Source organism: Asterias amurensis, chromosome 10, assembly GCF_032118995.1.
Source record: "Asterias amurensis chromosome 10, ASM3211899v1".
NCBI classification, from domain to species: domain Eukaryota; kingdom Metazoa; phylum Echinodermata; class Asteroidea; order Forcipulatida; family Asteriidae; genus Asterias; species Asterias amurensis.
In genome coordinates, this window is record NC_092657.1 from 13060137 (window position 1) to 13084215 (window position 24079).

General features: G+C 40.0%; 3 protein-coding genes across 3 annotated transcripts in view; all 3 read right to left on the bottom strand.

The window, feature by feature from the left end:
- Positions 1-24079, bottom strand: part of LOC139942940 (uncharacterized) — a 97674-nt gene that overhangs the window by 54415 nt on the left and 19180 nt on the right. The gene's annotated exons all lie outside the window — the stretch shown is intronic.
- Positions 1463-3764, bottom strand: LOC139942954 (uncharacterized). The gene has a single exon (XM_071939779.1). It carries the CDS (start codon positions 3656-3658, stop codon positions 2264-2266), a length of 1395 nt encoding a protein of 464 aa, XP_071795880.1. The 5' UTR covers positions 3659-3764; the 3' UTR covers positions 1463-2263.
- LOC139942934 (uncharacterized) lies at positions 3638-22453 on the bottom strand. Its single transcript, XM_071939761.1, has 3 exons — positions 20577-22453; positions 5988-6085; positions 3638-4329 (listed from the first exon to the last, which is right to left on the bottom strand). Exons 1-3 carry the CDS (start codon positions 22444-22446, stop codon positions 3754-3756), a joined length of 2544 nt encoding a protein of 847 aa, XP_071795862.1. The 5' UTR covers positions 22447-22453; the 3' UTR covers positions 3638-3753.

Below are 24079 nucleotides of genomic sequence, written 5' to 3' on the forward strand. Positions count from 1 at the left end.
CTTACAGGAGTCGTTGCCGTGTAATATAGGCCCTCGCCTTCGTTCCGGGACTTTATGACACGGCAACGACCCTGCCCGTTTTAAACGGCAAGTAAAGAACAAGTCGCTTCCCTTTAATTCCCTTATTCATAAATACCTTAGCAAATTTCGCTATTCCGATTGGCGGAGAGCGCGTTACGTGGGTGTGTCTAAACGGTTGATAATAACCAGCTGGAACTGTTTATAACCGGTGGTTTTCGGATACGTTTAGCTTACAACTTCGTTCTCAGTGGTGATCGATCTCGCCGTACAATTTTGTTCCATGAATAAGAAGATGAATTATACTACTTTATTACGCCTTTTAACCAAAAATACATCTATAAATGGGAATAAAAAGAGAAGTGACTCGTTCTTTAACTGGCGTTTAAACATTGCAGGGTCGTGGCGGTGCGTTAATGGCCCTTACCTTCGGCTCGTGCCTTTATCACACTGTCACGACCCTGCCGGTTTTAAACGGCAGTTTAAAAACTCATCGCTACCCTTTTATTCCCTTATTCAAAGTAGCAAAGCCAAACGAAAAACGCTTACCGGACTATAATGTGGCAAGCCGAACACTATGTCACTTGCTTATTATAAGACTTGTATCATGCTAACTTTTTCGTGAGCCGCATTTTTAAGCAATATTTACAAAAGCTTTAACTTACACAAGTTAATTAAGATTAATAATTGTTTAACGGTAAACACACAACATATTCTGCCAACAACACAATGATGGTAAACATTCGGTTGAGGTTAAACGCAAACGGAATGCTCCACTTACATTAATGTAGGAATCCAAAGTGCGCCCTCATTGTTGGATTTGTTCAAAGTTAACTTTTGGTTTTGTCGTGACAAATCAGCCTCTTTTTCTCTAGCTTCGACTTGGAAGAGCAACTAATTTATTTGGGCTGTGATTCTATCTATTTTTATAGGGAGCATGGCTCTGGCCATGCTCCAAAAACCTATTTATATGGGATCAATAGAGTTGTAGAGATATTTGTGAGATATTTTGTGTTTTTACCCTCATTAATGCCCAAATTATTGTGATTTTGTAGCTCTCTATTTGGATCGTGTTATTTGTAAAACCATGTGTGTATGCCAGGCAGCACTGTCACACACGTGCGTCCGTCAGCCTCTGTGTGTGCTGACCTTTTTGTGAACTTCGTGCACTGTATTATGTAGGCTACATGTAGTGTATACTGTAGTGTTATAACTTTTTGTATTTTTTCTATGGGTTGGAAGTATTGACACCTGTATAGAAGAAATGTTCATATGAACGTCATTGGCTTACTGACTGTATTATTATTGAAATGTATTTGGCGAATGCTCGTCCTTTATTAAGTAGAGGACCGTATCTCACCTTCCCGTCCCTCTCTCTCTTTACATTAAAAATCGATTGAGTAAAAACATTCAAAAGTATACCCGTAATAGTACAGCTCCAAAATGAATTTAAATGCAGTGGACACCATTGGTAACTCAAAATAATTATTTGCATAAAATCTGACTTTGTAACGAGTAATTGGGAGAGGTTGATAGTCTAACACATTGTGAGAAACGGCTCCCTCTGAGGTGAAGTAGTTTTCGAGAAAGAAGTAATTTTCCACGAATCTGATTTCGAGACCTCAGATTTAGAATTTGAGGTCTCAAAATCAAGCATCTGAAAGCACACAACTTCGTGTGACAAAGGTGTTTTTTCTTTCATTATTATCTCGCAACTTCAACGACCAATTGGGCTCAAATTTCCACAGGTTTGTTATTTTATGCATCTGGTTTGTTATTGCATGCATATGTTGAATACTGGTCTTTGACAGTTACCAATATTGTCCAGTATTACCAATAGTGTCCAATGTCTTTAAAGGGCTCCTGAAAATAGAGTAGAGTTACCAGACTGAGAGTTTACAAAAGACTACACTTTGGTACGGATAATACACATTTAAGCTGGTACTTTGTAGGTTAATGTTTTTACTAAAACGTATTTAAGAAATAAATGGAATGAAACAAAAATCACCCAATTAATATAACCGCCAGAACGAAAGAAGCATTTATTTGAGATACAAAACACTATAATTGTATGAAGCGATTGGTACGTTGTGAATGTAACCTTTTGTCCAAATGACAGATAATTCGCGTTATTGAGATTCATAAAGATTTTAATCTAAAACTATAAAAGTTAAAACTGTATAAGTGGCAAATTACCTTGTCATCAATATTATTGTACATTTTACGACCATGACGTCATTGACACTCACACGCGATGCAAGATCTTAACCGAGATCCTATCAGCCACGATGAGGTCACCGGTCGGAGTAAACGTCATGCCTAGAGGACAGTGCAAGCCACGGGCTACACAGCCGATGTGTTCACCTGATGCATCGTAATGATGTATCTCACCAAAGTCATCACCATCGCCATCGCCATCGCCATCGCCATCGCCATCGCCATCGCCATCGCCATCGCCATCACCATCGCCATCGCCATCGCCATCGCCATCGCCATCACCATCACCATCAACATCAACATCACTATCGCATACGAAACACACATATATATCCCCAGCATCATCACAGCACACACCAGTAGGCCTTACAGGTTTGCCGTCAAGGGAGGTGCTGATATTGAACACCTCGGTTCCCATGAAATCCACACAAACTAGTTTCGACTCATCGCGATTTGTAAAGATCAGTTGCTCCTTGTTAAAAGATATGAAGCTTGGACTGTCAAAATCGCCAATATCATCATGATGTATTGTGGAAATGGTGGATCCATCCTTGTAATGAAGAGATATTACCTCTCTCCCACAGTCATACACTGCAATCCGATCTTTCTTGTCAACAGCAATACCAAGGAGCAAACTGACTGACTGCCCCTCAACTTCATTCTGTGAGGGTCTGAACTGTCGAATATATCGTAGTTCGCTATCATAAACCTTTACATCATGTCCGTCAGTAACCAGAAGCAGGTCGTCAGAGGTCACCGCAACACCGGCAGGGTCTTCTAGTTGTCCATCTTCTGTTCTACTTTGCACACCTTGAGATTTGTAACTACCATTCGATGTAAAGCTGGATAATACACCCTGCGACCAATCAGTTACGACGATGTCATCGTTGCTTAAACAAGCAACGTCCCATGTCAATTCGAACTCCCCCTCACCTTCCCCTTCTTTACCACACTTTGTCTTCACCTCCCACTTCTCTTCCTCTAGTATTTCACCGAGATCTCCATCAGTGACGACATCATGACCTTTGAACCCGATGAATGACTTGCTATGCTGCACTGTTTGAAACTTGAGCTCATTGTGGAGTGTTAAGTTGTGCATAACCTTTGGCTTGAGGTCCAGCAGCTCAAAGTCATCAGCATGTAGCATCAAGTCGTTGACTGAAGCTACGATCTGCTCTGCGCGGCTCATCTTATCGCTATTGCTGATCTGTATGCTGCCAAATTCTCCACCTCTTTCTTGACCGATTTGAGTTATTCTGTCTTGAAGGAGGCGAGATGCTTTTCTGATTTTGGCAACTTCCTCTTCCTCCTTAGCCACAATATCTCGAAGAGCCCGGTCGACCATGATCTGTAATCTATGCTGTGAGTGTTTGATAGAGTCGTACACTTCTTGGAACTGCTTGCCACATTCATCAAACTTCATCAAAGCCTCTTCAACAGCTTGACGATAAGATCGAATGGAATCTTTGATTTCAGTGAGTTTGTGGTCTTGCACTATGTGATCAAATGCCACACATTTCAGACAAACAAGCAAGTCACACGTGTCGCAATAAAAACACAGTTCCTGGTCAATGTGTTTCCGGCATTTTGGAGAGCATTTTTTTTCTGGTCTCTGGATCCCTCATTTGACGACCCGGCTGCATTTACGACTCGATGATGCCTGTTCAATTTTATTTTGGCGTGGTATTCCAAACAAGTCTTGCAAAAATTAGCTTCACAGTCAACACACCGTGAGACGGCTTCAAGACCTTCGTCGCATCCTTCGCAAATCGAGACAACAGGGTTAGGCCTAATGTCCCCTCCGGGACCATCCAGATTTGTGACGTCATCAATAAGCGAGCTCAAGAGAAAGCAGTTGAGAAGAGCCGATGGTCCCTTATCTGGGATAGACGTTTCCTCTCTACACACCGGGCAAGTGATACAATCCGTCTTTGGATCTTGTTTGTTTACAAGTTCCTGAAGACATTTTAAGCAGAAGCTGTGCTGGCTGTCCAGGATTTTCGGATCGATGAACCGAGTCAAGCAGATTGGGCATTCGATATGTACATGTCTAATCTTGCAAGTGGTCTTAGTGTGAAGTGGAGCTTCGGCCATCTTGGTGAGATTGAAAGTAAAACGAAAGTCATTTTAAATAGTTCATACAGTCAGAGATTTTATACATTGGGTGGCAGCAGACTGCATAAAGAGCCGTTTGTTGAGAGTTGCGATAACTTGCGACTATAAATGATTTTTGGTCCAACAAACGCCAAGGTGAACGCACAGTGTGCTTCAAATTGGACCGACTTGCTTGAATCACACATGTTAATCAGCCACCTGACCACGTTGTGCCTTCGTGTCAAAACTATCACAATGCAGAGCTCTGAACGAGTAAAATTACTCAGCCCTCGGTTAAAAAACAATGGACGTTTTACCATTCACATGACAAGGTTTGTTGTCCTTTGTATGCCATATTTAAAGACACTGGACACTATATTGGTAATTGTCAAAGACCAGTCTTCTCACTTATCCTGTGCGGGATAATATTGAAAGAAAAAGAAACATCCTTGTCACACGGAGTTGTGTGCTTTTAGATGCTTGATTTCGAGATATCAAGTTCTAAATCTGAGGTCTCGAAATCAAATTCTTGGAAAATTACTTCTTTCTCGAAAACTACTCCACTTTAGAGGGAGCCGTTTCTCACACTGTTTATATTACCAACCTCCCCCGATTACTCGTTACCAAGTCAGTTTTTATGCTAATAATTATTTTGAGCAATTACCAATAGTGTCCACTGTCTTTAAAAACATAATTGGAAAGCCTTGGGAGGGTTTGTTTAAAGTGTGCCAGTCGTTGGTTTGAGATTGAAACCAGTGTTTGATTCATTGTTTTATAGTTGTACATATACTTACCATACAGTAAAAGTCATCTGGAAATATATATATATATATATATTTTTCTTTCAAACATAAGAGTATATGCTTATGAACAATAAACAATTTTCTTTTAGATTATTGTTTGTCACGATTGATATGTTGACAAATAGATAAAGTTATTTGGGGGGGGGGCTGACTCCGCCTACCCCTTTTGTGACGTAATTCGTGGCAGACTTGCCTGCAATGCGTAGAGTAACCACACGTGCAAAGTACATGTACGGTCCAAGTTGTCAGTTTGTACGTTTTTTTTTTTTTTATTTTTTTTTTTTTGCATTTTCCGGCAATGCCGACCAGGTGTATTGCTGATGGATGCAGCAAAACAATTAATGGTGGGTTCAGGTTGCATGTGTTTCCTGCAGGTCCCAAGTATAGGACTCACAAAGCAATGGACGTCCGGTCCGACGTCTTTTTCAGCGCTGTGCAGCGAACTTTTAGTCGTCGTGCTTTCGGAATACACCACACATTTTGACACGATGAGAAAAGTTATTCTGAAACATGACACCATCCCAACAACTTTTCCAGAGTGGGAAGTCAAAGAAGGTACATGACAGACCTGAAAGACCTAGAGGAGCATATGCCAAACATGTGACCTTTGGTTTCCTACAACATGTAATCGTCAACAACATTTAAGAGTTATGTTTCAATAGCCCAAAATAGCTTGCGTATAGATAGTTATAACGCGTTTTGTCAAAAGAGCGTGACAGTTCATTGCAAAAATAAAAATGGTTCAAACTGTGGCATGATCAATTTGAAAACATGTCTGATCTGTCAGTTAATAAACTGTATTGGTCATGTGCGTTATTGAACATACCATTAGACCAAGGGAAAGTAAACTCTTACCTGAAGTTGTAAACGTGTTTCTACAAATGCTAACTTTGCACAGTTGAATCTCTGCTGAACTTTACAAAGTGGATAACTGGCGGCAACAACGACGAATTCTGTACGAGAAACAACATTAATAATGTTCAAAACAGTGCACTTCTTCACCAAACCGTACTTCCAAATAATCAAATTTATAAACGAGATTAAAGTACCGGAAGTTTCATACAACTGGAAAAACCCAACCGCTTTGATATTGTCCAAAATTTCATCGGGTCATTATACCGTATTAAATGGTCATTATACCGTATACTAAGGGGGCATGTTGCAACCGAGTCATTAGTTATGTTTGAATTTGTTCGATGCCCACCCTTTCAAATTAACACGAATGTCATTGAGAGCTGCATCCAGTAGACCGTCGGAAAACGTGAATATTGTATACCTAATTTGTCATGTTGATTTCATATGTTTGCTAAAGGTAAGAGCATTTCCAGAGGTTGCAGTGATATTTGTTTCCCTTTTTTCAGAACGATTTTTGTTACACTGTGAAAGCGCAGCATTTGTTGTACACAGGCATATATGTAAACAGTAATTTAACAGTCGAGTCCACGAGTCATACTGCCTAAATGGTCATTGGTATGTTTAAGACAGTGGACACTATTGGTAATTGTCAAAAAACAGTCTTCTCACTTGGTGTATCTCAGCATATGCATGAAATAACAAACCTTTGAAAATTTGAGCTCAATTGGTCGTCGAAGTTGCGAGATAATAATGACAGAAAAAAAACACCCTCGTCACACGAAGTTGTGTGCGTTTAGATGGTTGATTTCGAGACCTCAAGTCCTAAACTTGAGGTCTCTAAATCAAATTCGTGGAAAATTACTTCTTTCTCGAAAACTAGTCCACTTCAGAGGGAGCCGTTTCTCACAATGTTTTTCACTACCAACCTCTCCCCATTACTCGTTACCAAGTAAGGTTTCGTGCTAATATTTATTTTGAGTAATTACCAATAGTGTCCACTGCTTTTAAATCGCACTTGTCTGATGGACAACTCAAAGGCTTTCACCTATTTTTTGAAAGAAGCAAACTGAACGAGTCATTAACTAAAATTGTGCTTCTACCATGTTAGATTGTATTTTTTATACATCCCCAATTTTCCACATTATTACTGTTTACACTCCCCATGTTCAGACACTCCTAGTGTATTTTCCCAGTAACCTAATAACACTACATCCATTGTGTTAATGAAGGAACTTAGGTGTGTCGGAACATAGGCCTATGTTTTCGTATTTCAAAGCAGTCGCTATATATAGGCTTCTGAACGTGTTGAATTTTGAAGTATTGGTTGAAGTTTCAACTTCGTTTAACAAGTGGTGCACGCTGTGTGACGAAATATTTGTTTCAATGAAATCTGGCCGGTGTGTTTATGGAACTCAGTCTTGTAATAAATGATGCAATCATCAACAAAACATTTAGTATTCGCTGGCTTTATGGCATACTACTGGGGTAGTTACCTTTAGTTGTTGAATTTGGATGACTGTGTTGTTCCAACAGAAAGAGGAACACATAAACAATCAGAGGAAAACAACACAGCTCATAAAAAAAAAAAATGTTCCTCCAACACCCTTGTCACTTTGCCAAAACTGTGTAGGCCTACCTGATCATTATATTCCCTAATGATCGTATGTTTACCCTCATTTTTTTTTGGTTTGTATCAGTGTGAACCATATCGCTAGACTAATGACAATCCAAGTACGACCCAGTTTGTCAGAAGTGGCATAAAGTCCGGCTATTAGGACAATGGCTCGTTACGTCTCAGGTAAACAAATAATATTGGTAAACTTAAATGGAAATTGCTCAACATGCTATGGATCATTAACTATGAACTATAAATAGGCTAATCGGTCAGCTTTGAAATGATGACGTGGCCGTATTTTCCCTTGCAACCAGCGACACTTGACAACCGCCATTTTGCAACCTACAACATTTGGTTCTAAGACTTAGCGGACTGTGTCTTGTAAGACGCAAAATACTTTGCTACAAACCCTCATAGTTATAATGTTGTGACCCGTTCATTATTTGTATAATGTGTAAGGTGATATAGAGGCTAAAGCAGTTTATGTTTCTTGAACAATTATCTTCGATTCCTGTAAAATATCTACAAAATGCAGATAGAACTTAACCGGTATTCATTACTGAAAATATTACAAAATAACGAATACTTATTAATACCATGTATATTTCCACTGATAAATTAAATAACTTGTCTTCTGGTAACTTAGTGACCGCAACATGTCTTTAGAAAAATTAGTTGTCGGAATATGTTCTTAGTTCGGGGCACACGATTTGTTCACGATAAAAATATTCGTCAATAATCTCGAAGCGATTAGAATAGCATCACCAGTGATTGATTTCTTAGTTTATTTTACAAAATATAACTTAAATGATGACTAAAAAAAGAATATGCAAATCAAGAAAACTATTTGACATTTAGTTCGAACCGTATATAATCAAATCAAAACAACCTGATGCAACGGTGCCGGTAAAATTGTAAATAGCCCAAGCAAAACCTTTGGTGGTGGTGGGGGGGGGGGTGGGGGGGGGGCTACTATCCTTACTCGCAGCTAGAGCTGAATTGCGACGGACGCGGCTGCAACGTGTTTGGGAAGCAGGCATGCTAGGGCGCCTTTGGCTGCCAGCCACATCAACCCATTATGACCGCGGAGCAGAGCCAAGATCGAAAATGTTAGATTTTTCTTAGCCTTGCTCAAGGCAGTCGCATTATTCACTCCAAAAAGACACCGCTGCAAACCCACCCGTATACACTGTGCTTACTGTGTGTATTCAAACCGCACGACCCATCCATATACACCGTCACATCGCTCAACGCACACCGTACGACTACTGTGCACAAGTCATTCGCACTCGTACCACCAACCCGCATGCGGAGGCCGTGCATGCGGATAGTGTACGGGGCATCGTGCGATGTGGTTACACACATTTTACGCACAGTGTATACGGTTTTATACAGCGGCGGTCTTTTTTCGGAGTGAATAATTCCACTGCCTTGAGCAAGGCTAGATTTTTCCCGAGGGAGGAAAACCGATGGTCTGGAAAACCCTCGTGAAATAACATATACCCAACGCACAACTCAACTCACTTATGGCCCAGGCCGGGAATCGAACGCACAAGCCAACCATGCCACCCTAACAAATAATGGTTTGATGAAACTTTGCTCTGAGTTCAATTTGTCCGATAAATCTCGGTGGCTGTGGCACATACTGACCAGAGACTTCTTCAGGGGCATTTGATCAGTGACATTGGGTTTCCTATGCACACTTTTACAACATTGTGTTTTGGTTTCCCAAATAGCCTGAATACAACTTCCAGAACGCATTTCATTACATGAGCGTGTACTTATCCTTACAATAAACTGGTAGAATCATGATATCTTTTTTGTTTTTCACAACAATATTAACAATAACAATAACCAGTTTTTATACACCCGGAGGGCATCTCAAGGCGCTTCCAACATTATTATCCCTGCGGGAGATGGTCACTGTGCCTTAATTAATTCCTTAAAGGGACACACCAACTCACCGTTTACTCATTTTAGGGGTGTATAATCATAAATAATGTTTTATAGATGGTTGCTGTAAAAAAAGAAAACACATCAAAATGTCACGTAGTTAGCAAACAATGATTAAAAAAAAAAACTAAAACGGTAAAAGGCCAGCGTATATGTGTTTCCAGCCGTTGCAACTGTCAAATCTTCGTGACATTGTTGCACAATGTTGCAAGTAGACTGGTGTTTTGTTTACAGCAACGTTTTACTATGACACAACATAAGGATCCAGTATATCCGTGTATTATAAACAACCAGCATAAATATACGGGGCAGGCAAATCATTCGACGATGGAGGTAGACATTCGTGTTTCGACGTACATTTAAAGATCGTCACGAAAAACACACAGAAATTAACCCAGAATACGAAGGGACAGTGACAAGTCAAAAAAGCTTTCCTGGCCCCTATAAACTAGGCCTCCTACCGCATAGCCATGATGCAGTTTGAAATGCGATCGAGGCTATTACGTGCCACGACGTGCCAGGACCCAGTTTCATAATGCCTGCATAGTGGCACAAACATTTTGCTTGGCACAAACATATTTTTGTTTGTCTCCGGGGAAGGGAATCTTGAGGGATTCAAAAGCGTCCTTGTGGGAATGTATTTTGAAACGTAAGCGTATATAGATTCAAATCTTGAAACTTAAGCCAAGCTTGACTCAGGATTGAAAGCGTACACTTTGATTATAGCGTAACTGGAACGTAACCATATCTTTTTGAACGTTACCAAGTTTTTGGGAACGTTAGCATATCTTGGAACGTAAGCATAGCTGGGTATTTTGGAACGCAAACGTAGCTGCGTATGGAACGTAAGCTTGACTTGACTCAGAATTGAAAGCGTACCTTTTGTTATTACAGCGTAACTTGAAGAAACATAAGCAAAACTTTGAATGTAAGCGTAGCTGAGTAGCTGTGTAGCTTAGAACGTAAACGTACCTGCGTATGGAACGCAAGTGTAACTTGACTCAGGATTGTAAGCGTACCTTTTGTAATTATAGCGTTAATTGAATGAACGTGAGCAAAAATAGAAAGTAAGCGTAGCTTGGAACCTAAGCATATATTGGAAGGTAAGTGCAGCTGGGTATATTGGAGCGTAAACTTAGCTGCGTATGGAACGTAAGCGTCGCTTGACTCGGGCCTGAAAACGTACATTTTGATGTCATAGCGCAATTTGACGGAATGTAAGCAAAACTTGGAATGTAAGTGTAGCTTGGAACGTAAGTATATCTTGGAACGTAAGCATATCTTGGAAGGTAAGCGTAGCTGGGTATCTTGGAACGGAAACGTAGCTGTGCGTACGGAAAGTGTAGCTTGACTCGGGTTTGAAAACGTATGTGTTGATATTATAGCGAAACTTGAAGGAAAGTAAGCGTAGCTGAGTAGCTGCGTAGCCTGGAACGTAACCAAATAATACCTCAACAATCTCAAAAATAACACTTAATTAACATAATTAAAACATATTTATTTTTCTACAAAATTTAGCTTTGAGGGAATTTTGTTTTATCATTATTGTTTTGCTCCCATGCCGATGCGCTGTAAAACACGCTTCCGTTGCACGGACTCTCTGAATGAAAATTGTACGTCCCGCAACCTGTTTTACATAGTTTCTTTTGCAAAATATTCATGAGTAATTGTAACAAAAAAATATAAAGTTTAAATATAAATATAAAGTAATTTGTTTTTTTAATTTATTTGTTTGCGGCTGGAAGTAAAACTATCTCCGAAGATCACGTGGGTTATTCGAACCAACAAAGTTGTTCCGATAACCCATGTGACGTTCGTTTTGTTTGTTTAATGCGTTAAAACTGCCAAATTGGATGGTTTATGTTAGCAACTATTCTTCTCCATTCCTAGAAGACCTTTACAATCATGTTTTAGTGTATTTTATAGCCTAAATAGCTCAACGAAGCCGCTGTGTCCCTTTAAACCATCTGAACTCCCTGGTGGTGAGTACGCAGCCTGTGCAACATGCGCTTCTCGGCTTATCGCTTAACAATCACAAGAACCATCTCTCTCAACAGATGCGGTTGGTTGTTTGGCGCCCTTTTCTAGCGTGTATTCATTATTGCTGAGTTGTTCTGAAGCTGATGTTGTCCCGAGTGGACGTGTTTTTGAGAAGTTGAATAAAAGTTGTGAGTTAAGAATATCTGATTGTCGTTATATTTTCATGTTGGCGTTTAGTGACAGGTTTAAACAAGAACCCAATTTAGTTCACGCTACACTACTCACACAATATCACTGTCAATGTAACAAAATGCGGTATTCCTACGTTTGACATCATCAATTTTGTTTTAATTACCTGAAAACTCCCAACAAAAAGAAATTAGGAGCCATGAAACAAAACATAGCATTACATTGGCACGTTGCGATCATAAGAAATAACGGAATCGACACGAGGTGTACCGACTGACAAACCCACGATGACAAACATGTACTTTGATGTATTGCTCCCAACCCCTCCCAAGCTCACGGCGAGACCCGCAAGCTGGGAGTTCATAGCGCCCGGGATTACACCTCCAGCCCCCGACGAGACACGGCATGTGCGGTACGTGATATGCCCCAAGGCTTTCGTTTCGATTGCTTCCATGCCGAGGCGCTGTAAAACACGCTTCCGTTGCACGGACTCTCTGAATGAGAATATTACGTTCCTTTTTTCATAATTATTTACAGTTTTCACCCGCAACTTGTATACGTAGTCTCTTTTGTCAAATATCCATGAATAGTTGTAACCAAAAAATATAAAATTTGGTGTAGTAATTTATTTTTAATTTATGTTTATACGGCTGTAAGTAAAGCTCTCCGAAGGTCACGTGGGTTATCCGAACCAAAAAAGTGGTTCCGATAACCCACGTGACCTTCGTTTAAAAAATAAATGCGTTAAAACGGCCAAATTTGATGTTTTTTTTAGCAACTATTCTTCTCCATTCCTGGAATACCTTTAGAATCATGTTTTAGTGTATTTTGTAGCCTAAATAGCCCAACGAAGCCGGTGTGTCCCTTTAAACCATCTCAGCTACATGGTGGGCAGTAAGCAGCCTGTTCAACATGCGCTACTTGGCTAAATCAATCACAAGAACCATCTCTGGCCTCACAGGTACCCATTTACCCCTGGGTGGAGAGAAGTAGTTATAGTTAAGTGTCACGCACGGGCTTCGAACCCACACTCTGCTGAACAGAAGCACCACAGATTGAGTTCGGTGCTCTTATCCGCTCGGCCATGACACCCTCAACGCCTGACCTGTCAGATTTTGTACTATTTGGTCACATGTATCAACGAACATAACATAGACCGGGTGGTGTTTTTGGCTTGCGGTAACACCTTGCTGGGAAGATTATGTTCATTGAGATAGTGTATTGCTGTAAATTCTTCTTCTTCTTTGTGTTACAGCAAACCAACTTGATACCTCACCATGCATTGCCTCTTAAATTTACACACCGGCTGAATTTGGCTATTTGGGCTATAAAATAGTTAGGACTTCAAATGGATTCCAGGAATGGAAAAAAAAAACAGGCGCTAAAAAATCATCAAATTTAGCCGTTTAAGCATTTAGTGATAGTAAAAACCACAAATTGGTTCTAATAATCACGTGATCATCCGAGTTAGTTACTAGCCGTAGAAAAGCTGATTCGTTGAACTAAATTTAATTATTTTGTTTACAATTATTAATGAGTATAATTATTTTTACAAAAAAAATAAAATGTTATCAGGCTGTGGATACAAATCGTAAATAATGGTCAAAAATCGAACGTAAGGTTATAACATTCAGAATAATTCAGAGTTTATTGTATAGCCCCACGGCGTGGAGCAATTGGAACGTAAGCCTTGAGGCGTACCGCCCATGCCGTGTCTCGTGGGGGGCTGGAGGTGTAATCGCCCGCGCTACGAACTGCGGGTCTAGCCGTGAGCTTGAGAGGGGTTGGGAGCCAGACATCAAAATACATGTTTGTCATCGTGGGTTTGTCAGTCGGTTGTCGAATCCGATATGTATTATGATCGCAACTTTCCAATTTCTATTTTGTTACGAGTTTTCAGGTAATTAAAACAGATTGATGTTTTCAAAACGTAATGATACCGCTGTTTGTTATTTTGTCGGTGTTATTGTGAGAGTAGCATAATAAACAATGTTTCATACAGAAAAAAATCACAAATAACGGAGCCCATCGATCGTAAAAAAAGACATGTAAATAAACTTGTTTTTTTCATAAAACGTTAAAGACTCTGGACACTTTTGGTAATTGTCAAAGACCAGTCTTCTCACTTGCTGCATCTCAACATATGCATAAAATAACAAACCTGTGAAAATCTGAAAAAAGTTGCGAGATAATAATGAAAAAAAACACAAAAAAACAACCTTGTCACACGAAGTTGTGTGCGTTCAGATGCTTGATTTCGAGACCTCAAACTCTAAATCTGAGGTCTCGTTACTTCAGAGGGAGCCGTTTCCCAAAGTGTTTTATACTATACCAAACCAATAGTGTCCACTGCCTTTATAAACACAAATAATGATACAACCAAATTCCCTCAAAGTAGAATTTTGTCAAACAAAATGTTAATTTTGAATTATGTGAATGAAATGTTATTTTGACAGTTTTGAGGTTATGATTTACTTGGGCGAGTGGAAGTTATTACTCGGCTATAGTCGTGCCTCAAATAGCTGGGACTTCGACTAGTCGCAAAACTTGAACTCCCATTGTCCAACATCCATGGCGACATTATGTTTGCAGAAGGCGCAATAAAATAAAACTCGTACTGAAATGATTGAAGAATTTTGTAAATGATGTCTGGTGGTGTTTTGTAAAAAGTTGTTGTGAACAGTCGTGAGCGACAAAAGTGGTTAACCAATTCGATCGCGACTACTTTTATAATACATAGTCGTAGCAGCACGATTAACCGAGTGGGTTGAATAGCGGTAGTCGCGACTCGACTAAGCAATCAAAAGCAGTCGCAATTTCCCATGAGTTGTTCCAAAAAGATATGGTTACTTTTCAAGATATACGCAGCTACGCTTACATTCCAAGATATGCTTTCGTTCCTTCAAGTTACGCTATAATTCCATCAAAAGGTACGCTTTCAATCCCGAGTCAAGCCATACGCTAACATTCAAAGATACACAGCTACGCTTACGTTCCAAGATACGCTTTTGTCACAAGTCCACAACATTTGAAGTTAATTTAAGTAAAATATATTATATAGTCTATATAGGCTCACCTTAAGTTGTAGACTTATTTGTGACTAAATGCCCACTGCGTAAGGCGCACGGTCCATTTAGGGCCGGTTCGGCAACCATCACACGATTGTCAAACGATTACAGTAGCAAACGATTCAGCAGCGATTGTGAGACGATTGGGGGATAGGTTCTTCAAACGCTTCAGTGCGCTGAGCTCGTCTGGTCGTCCGGAGTCCGAACAAAGGGGCTATAATCGGATTACTGTCCATTGTGTTGGGATTATAGCTTTGACTGTTTGGTTGTGGACTATGAATATGAATTTAAAAACTAAAATGTTCTAACACTTTATTTTTGGGCTGTGTTTTTTCCATTTGTTAAAATACTCGTCAAAAGATACCACACATCCTTTTTTTAATCGTGAAAAACGATGAAGTATAACCTGACATTCTACTTTACCTCTTTTTGTCATGTATTTGCTGGTTGGCTTCGCCTAGCGCTGGCAACGTCAATGTACCTCACATGGGTACATCATGTACATGTATATTCGATTTGAGCGTTCGAGACGAACTCAATTTTTGGTTGGTTGTGACCAACTAAGAATGTTTCCCAACTAATGTGTATGTTTTTACTTAACGTATAGCCACGGTGGGGGGCGGTGGGCGGGCCCGCCCAGCACTGACAATTTCCGCCCAGCTTCAGCTGAAAAATAGACTGCCGCCCAACACAAAATTTCCCCAAAAATTAATAAAAAAATTAAAGTTCCACTGATTTTGATCACATTGCAAGACTAGAATGTCATGTTTTTTCATGTTTTGTCATTTTAAATGCAGTTTGTAATTTTTGGAGCCAGAATTACGAGCAAGAAAAACCTCAAACGTGTTTTCCCATTTAATTTGCCTCTTCCCATCTTCTGAAGTTTTCTTCGTGAAATGTGCCCTGACGTTTTTATTGATCGAACTATAGTACAGTGTAGAAGGCGTACCGTCTATACAAGGCTGACAGCAGTGCTGGTATCGTGCAAATGTACACGATGTATGTGTGTACATGCCGTGTACACCAGCGCGCGCTGTGGTAGACCCTAGAGTGCACTACAAGTCTAGTCGTGAGGTTTTCGCGGGGATTTCACGCATTCCATATACATACACACAAACAGTATCGCCACACAACAGTACAAGGGCTGTGTAAAGTCTAGTGTACGAGTTCGCGTGTCCCGGATGTAGGCATGTAAACACGTTCGCTTCGCCCACACGTGTGACAGCGCGCTGGGTTATTCACTTGAATGAGATCTGTGTAAATTTTAAGATGGCCTCGCAACGTATGGTAAGCTGGACGACTTTTTTGGAAAACGCAAAAAGATTGGAAGATGATATAAAAGTATCTCGTGCAGCTTCAGTTAGTTTATTTATCAAATATTTTTATGATTTCCGTTCGGGTCTACCTCTCAAAATCAAGAATCCAGATTTTTTTCGACTTACACAACACGATGTTCAAAGCCGTGTTTTGCCCCCCCCCCCCCAAAAAAAAAAAAATACGTTCATTCATGATGCTAAGAAAAAGCTACTACCTGGGCGTACACACCACACCAAGCCAAAACCAAACCATTGTTACCAGTACTCCTGGCCGCAGAGGATTAGTTGGGATTAGCGAGGAATTAGCGGTGGAAGTGTCAGTGATAGCCTGGTGTAGCGAACTCTTTTGTTAGTTGTAAACCACAGTCAAGCGCCAACTCTTTTGTGTTTCACCTCAGTAAGTCTTTCTATAATCTCTGGAAACGATTGCGTCCCGAAACTCAACCGATTGACCCTCTGTAAAATAATCGTTTGCGGCAAGCGGGTGATGGTTGCCGAACCGGCCCTAAATGGACCGCGCGCCTAAAGCTGCATTTCTTTGCTGAGCTGAATTCCACTTGACCAAAACATAAACTTTAGAAGTATGTCTTCACAAACAATGCACTACTTTACTAACCGTAATTCCAAATAATCATTTTTATATATTGGAAAAAACTGCACTAGTTTCACACAACTGGAAAAACTCATCCGTATTAAAGGAACACGTTGCCTTGGATCGGTCGAGTTGGTCTTTGAAAAGCGTTTGTAACCGTTTTTTTATAAAATGCATATGGGTAGAAAGATGTTGTAAAAGTAGAATACAATGATCCACACAAACATGCCTCGAAATTGCGTGGTTTTCCTTTTACCTTGTCGACTAACACGTCGGCCATTTATGGGGGTCAAAATTTTGACTCCCATAAATGGCCGACCATGTTAGTTCGCACAGTAGAAGGAAAACCACGCAATTTCGAGGCAAACTTGTGTGGATCATTGTATTCTACTTTTAAAACATCTTTCCAACCATATGCATTTTATAAAAAACGGTTACAAACGCTTTTGTTTTGACCAACTCGTCCGATCCAAGGCAACGTGTTCCTTTAATAGAGTTCAATTGATACAAGGGTCGTTTCTCAATCTAAGGTGGCCTGTTGCAACCATTGCAATTGTTGTGGAATAGGACTTTAAATTATTGCGAAAAGCTCAATTTAATTTGATAACTTATGAATGTAGAGTTAGACGGATTTGAAACTCGACGTTTCGATCAGTATGCTGATTGTCCAGGCGACGACCAGAGCAAACTCTTTTCGGAATCACCGCAACTAAATTAGGGATTTTAATTACATGTTGTTACGGTAAGCCTTACTATACTAACTAATTCAAAGTGGATTTGACAATATTTTCCTTTGAATCCAGATTTCATTAACCAATAAAAAAAATAAAAATAAGGGGATATGATCATGCTAGGGACAGCTTACAAATACATCAAAAATAGGGCAATGTCATTTTAACAAATACTTGTTACCAATCACTCTCCTATAAATTATAAAATGAAACTCTTGACCAATCCGTTGATGAACAATGTCAAACTTGTGGGAAAAACAAAAACGATTAGGGCACGGCGAGTTAAACTTCAAAATTGCATAGACGCTTGGGAAGTTAGCCCCTTTCTCTTTCTGCCCCCCCCCCTGCCCCCCCCCCCACAACAAAGCTATATCAAACAATACTACACAGGACAGCTCTCAACTATTAATTTTGTACCCGTGGTAGATATTGAGCACCGTACATTCCTGTACAGTAAAAACAAAACTCATAACATCACCATGAACTCTATGCATGATCATCACATTTCCTAAAATGGAAATTTTTATTTGTGGCAACAACACTGGTGTTGTTTGTGTTCCCAGAAGCCCGACGATGTCAACCATACCACTTGACTGATAACAATACAAGCACTAACTAGTTGTGTTTGCGTGTTATTTATAGTGTGGTGTTAAGTCCGTTTTGGGGACTAATTATCGTTATGCGTCTCGGTAAATATTTATTTTGGCAAACTATGATGGCAACACGTCCTACCTCTAATGCCATCAAACTGTTTGGGCTTACACTCTATACATGTATGTTACTTCTGTTTGCTCCTATTTTGGTACTAGTTAAAACATCAAGCGCAAGTTATACAAAGAACCAACAAATAATCAAAACAAAAGCCGTGTATAATAATAAGTAAATTGAATGGTGGATGCACATCTTGGATGGAAATAATCTCGCGTGTTCCTTTTTGAAGTTCAATAATTTGGCCAATGGACCAGTTTTAATAAAGGCGGTCCCTCTATTTGTCAACCTTTTTTACAATTAAACCCTAAAAAGGAGACTTTAGTTATAAAGGCGACGGAGACTGTCTTTAAGCTGCCGCTGCAGTGGTCGGATGCCTTTATTCAATCATAATGCTCAATAGTTAACATACAGCCGTCTTAAACAGCGCTCTCAGCGCTCAATAATGCTCAATAGTTAACATAAATTAATGATTACAATCATTTTGAAAACAATTATTATGCTCTTATAATCTCCCTCGACTCTCAATTATTATTATTATTATTATTTTTGTTTATCACACGATTCTGTGATCTTCTAAATGAGAAACTTTTGAACAGTAGGTGGAAGCAGACTTCTAGTTATATTCCCATTTCTTACGCCCTTCTGAGCACGCGCACGAAACAAATAAGAATATAAATTGTAATGTTTCTGGGTGACGTCACCACTTTGGGCTTATTGCATGGTCACGTATGACGTCTGCACGTTCTTACCTGACGTGACAAAAATGGTAAACTCACGTATGCTAAAAATTTGAAATTTTTTAAACGCAATTTTCTGACGTTCACGTTCACGTGTTTGGTCGCTTATAATAAGGCTGAAGCCAAGAAGCGTACAAAAGTTACCGTAATATGGCAAACATCACTTGGATAAAAAACATTCCATATGTACATCGCAAAAATAATGTCTCAGTACCGTTCAAACTGACCAATAATGTCTCAGTGCCGTTCAAACTGACCAATCATGTCTCAGTACCGTTCAAACTGACAAATTATGTCTCAGTACCGTTCAAACTGACAATTTCATTATTGAACATTAATTTGGTCAATATACATACAACAGTATTCGATCTCGGGATAATTAAAAAAACAACTGATTCCAACTAATTCTAACGCTTCAATCTCAATAAGCTATCAACCAATAATGTGCTTCTTAACAATAAGCTGCCTCAAAAAAAATAATCCGTTTTATCCAGTCACTATTTGGTGACTGAATTGTGATTTACGTTGACTTTCTTTTTAAATAACATACTTTGAAGGTAACGTTTACGTTTGGTTATCAGTCTGTTTGCTTGAAGCTTACTTTAGCTTTCAAATGTAAAAAGCATTTTGAGAATCATCTCACTTCGAAGTAATCTGGTTATGTAATAATATATCACATTCATCGCCCATTGGTTGAATCTGAGAAGTGTAAATTTTCAGTTGCATTTCTCAGATTGTGGAATCTTGTTAGTTTCTTTGTTTTCCTGCTTGGACATTGCGCCAGATTTCCGGCGATATCTCAAAACTGTGAACACCTGTTGCCATGCAATTTCAACAGGTTAGTTTAATTGTATACAGTGATATTTATATAATATTAAATCTTATCCAACGGCTGCCTCTGAGGTGGAGTAGTTTTTGAAAAGAAGTAATTTTCCACGAATCTGATCTCGAGATCTCAGATTTTGAATTCGGGGTCTGGAAATGAAGCATCTGAAAGCACACAACTTCGTGTGACAAAGGTGTTTTTTCTTTCATTATTATCTCGCAACTTCAACGACCAATTGGGCTCAAATTTCCACAGGTTTGTTATTTTATGCATATGGTTTTTATTGCATGCATATGTTGAATGCTGGTCTTTGACAGTTACCAATAGTGTCCAGTATTACCAATAGTGTCCAATGTCTTTAAAAGGCTCCGGAAAATAGAGTAGAGTTACCAGACTGAGAGTTCACAAAAAACTACACAATGGTACGGATATTACACATTTAAGCTGGTACTTTGTAGGTTAATGTTTTTACTAAAACGTATTTAAGAAATAAATGGAATGAAACAAAATCACCCAATTAATATAACCGCTAGAACGAAAGAAGCATTTATTGCGAAAATAAAACACTATAATTGTATGAAGCGATTGGTACGTTGTGATTGTAACGTTTTGTCCAAAATGACATTAAATTCGTATTATTGAGATTAATAAAGATTTTAATCTAAAACTAGAAAAGTTAAAACTTCATAAGTGACAAATTACCTTGTGTCACCAATATTAATGAAATTTTACGACCATGACGTCATCGACACTCACACGCGATGCAATATCTTGACCGACTGCGAATCAGCCACGATGAGGTCACCGGTCGGAGTAAACGTCATGCCTAGAGGATTGTACAAGCCACGAGCTACACAGCCAATGTGCTTACCTGATGGATCGTAATGATGTATTTCACAAAAGCCATCACCATCACCATCACCATCACCATCACCATCACCATCACCATCACCGCAGAAGATACACGCATATATATCCCCAGCATCATCACAGCACACACCAATAGGCTTTACCGGTTTGCCGTCAAGGGAGGTGCTGATATTGAACACCTCGTTTCCCATGAAATCCAGACAAACTAGTTTCTTCTCAACGTGGTTTGTGAAGATCAGTCGTTCCTTGCTGTTAACAGATAGAAAGCTTGGACTGCCGATGTCGCCAATATCATCATGATGTATTGTGGAAATGGTGGATCCATCCTTGTTATGAAGAGATATTACCTTTCTCACACAGTCAGCCACTGCAATACGATCTTTCTTACCAACAGCAATACCAAAGAGTATACTCTCTGACTGCCCCTCGACTTGATTCTGTGATGGTCTGAACTTACGAATAAATCGCAGTTCGCTATCATGAACCTTTACATCCTGTCCGTCAGTAACCAGAAGCAGGTCATCAGAGGTCACCGCAACACCGCCAGGGTCTTCTAGTTGTCCATCTTCTGTCGTACTTTGCACACCTTGAGATTTGTAACTACCGCTCGATGTAAATTTTGATAATATCCGCCGTTCCGAATCAGTAACGACGATGTCATCGTTGCTTAAACAAGCAACGTCCACTGGATCTATGATTTCCCCCTCACCTTGCCCGTATTCACGAAACTCTGTCTTCACCTCCCACTTCTCTTCCTCTAGTATTTCACCGATATCCGCATCAGTGACGACATCATGACCTTTGAACCCGATGAATGACTTGCTATGCTGCACTGTTTGAAACTTGAGCTCATTGTGGAATGTCAAGTTGTGCATAACCTTTGGTTTGAGGTCCAGCAGCTCAAAGTCATTAGCATGTTGCATCAAGTCGTTGACTGAAGCTACGATCTGCTCTGCACGGCTCATCTTATCGCTATTGCTGATCTGTATGCTGCTGAATTGCCCACCTCTCTCTATGCTGATTTGAGTGACTCTTTCTTGAAGGAGGCGAGATGCTTTTCTGATTTTCTCGACTTCCTCTTCCTCCTTAGCCACAATATCTCGAAGAGCCCGGTCGACCATGATCTGTAATCTATGCTGTGAGTGTTTGATAGAGTCGTCCACTTCTTGGAATCGCTTGCGACATTCATCAAATTTCATCAAAGCCTCTTCAACAGCTTGACGATAAGATTGAATGGAATCTTTGATTTCAGTTAGTTTGTGGTTTTGCTCTCTGTGTTGAAATACCGCACATTTGAGACAAACAAGTAAATCACACGTGTTGCAATAAAAACACAGTTCCTGGTCAGTGTGTTTCCGGCATTTTGGAGAGCAAGTTTGTTTCTGGTCTTTGGATCCCTCATTTGACGACCCGGCTGCATTAACGACTCGATGATGCCTGTTCAATTTTATTTTTGCGTGGTATTCCAAACAAATCTTGCAAAAATTCGCATCACAGTCAACACACCGTGAGACGGCATCAAGACCTTCGTCGCATCCTTCGCAAATCGAGACAAGAGGGTTAGGCCTACTGTCTTCTCTGGGACCATCCGGATTGATGACGTCATCAATAAGCGAGCTCAAGAGAAAGCAGTTGAGAAGAGCCGATGGTCCCTTATCTGGGATTGAAGTTTTCTCTCTACACACTGGGCAAATGATGAAATCCGTCTTCGGATCCTGTTTGTCTACAAGTTCCTGAAGACATTTTAAGCAGAAGCTGTGCTGGCAGTCCAGGATTTTCGGATCGATGAACCGAGTCAAGCAGATGGGGCATTCGATGTGTACATGTCTAATCTTGCAAGTGGTCTCAGTGTGAAATGCAGCTTCGGCCATCTTGGTGAGACTGAAAGTAAAACGAATGTCATTTTCAATAGTTCATACAGTCAGTGATTTTATACATTGGGTGGTAGCAGACTTACCGCATTAAGAACCTTTTGTTGAGTTGCGATAACTTGTGATTAGAAACGATTTTCGGTCCAACAAACTGTATCCCATACAGTACCTGCTAAACGAGTAAAATTACCCAGCACTCGGTGAAAAAACAATGGACTTTTCCCTTTTACATGACAAGGATTGTTGTCCTTTGTATGCCATAGTTAAAGACACTGGACACTATTGGCATTGTCACTTGGTGTATCTCAACGTATGCATAAAACAACAAACCTGTGAAAATTTGTGCTCGATTGGTCGTCGAAGTTGCGGGATAATAATAAAAGAAGAAGAAAAACCTTGTCATACGGAGTTGTGTGCCTTCAGATGCTTGATTTTGAGACATCTAGTTCTAAATCTGAGGTCTCGATATCAAATTCGTGGAAAATTACTTCTTTCTCAAAAAGTACTCCACTTTAGAGGGAGCCGTTTCCCACACTGTTTATACTACCAACCTCTCCCCATTACGCGTTAGTAGTATATATGAAGGAACGCACACCCCGCGGCAGTCCGGCAAGCGACTAGCGCGCATGCGCGCAGCGGTGGTAGGCTGGGTGTGCCGACCCAGGCGGAAGTGGGCTAATGAAATTAGGGCGAGCCACGCAGTGGTAAGGGGTTTGGCCCACGGCAGTGTTCGGGAGGCCCGAAGGGCCGATATGTGGGGTAGGGGGTTAACATGATGCATGGCATTATGTTAAGTGGTGTTTGAAAAACACCGCAGTAGTTGTCTCACGACAGTGTAACTGAGTGCAAACCGTTATTGTTTGTACTCAGTTCGCGGTGCGTTAGTGATTTTTTAAAATCACGAACACTGCCGTGAGAATGTATCGCGCTGTATGATTATTTCCACGGATGTGTTTATAGAACTTGATCTTTGAGTACTAGTCTCCATTCAAGTCCCATTCTCGTACGAGAGAACCATTATTATACGCGTATTGTAAATACAATAACTGCTAATGAGATTCCGTCCCCGATTTGGGAGCTTAAAGGAACACGTTGCCTTAGATCGAACGAGTTGGTCTAAAAAAAAAAGCGTTGGCAAGTAGAATACAATGATCCACACAAATTTGCCTCGAAATTGCTCCGTTTTTATTTTTCTTTGCGAACTGACATAGTCGGCCATTTATGGGAGTCAACAAGTTGACTCCCATAAATGGCTGACCGTGTTAGTCGGGAGGCATGTTTGTGTGGATCATTGTATTATACTTTTACAACATCTTTCTACCCATAGGCATTTTATAACAAACGGTTACAAATGCTTTTCAAAGACCAACTCGACAGATCCAAGCCAACGTGTTCCTTTAACGTTGGCTGAAGGAGGTTGTTTCAAAAGAGGGCGCTTAATGAAGTAGTTTGTGCACAGTTTGCCATGCTTAGGGCGAGTAAAAAAAACATGTTTAGCGTCCGGGTTTCTAGAAAAAAAGAAGGAGGAGGGGCTTTTTATTTGTTATTTTTTTTTTCAAGATGGCCGCCATTCTTTTTAAAATGTCAATTATCCATTGTTTTTTTCTGCTGCTCAAACACACAAAACATAATG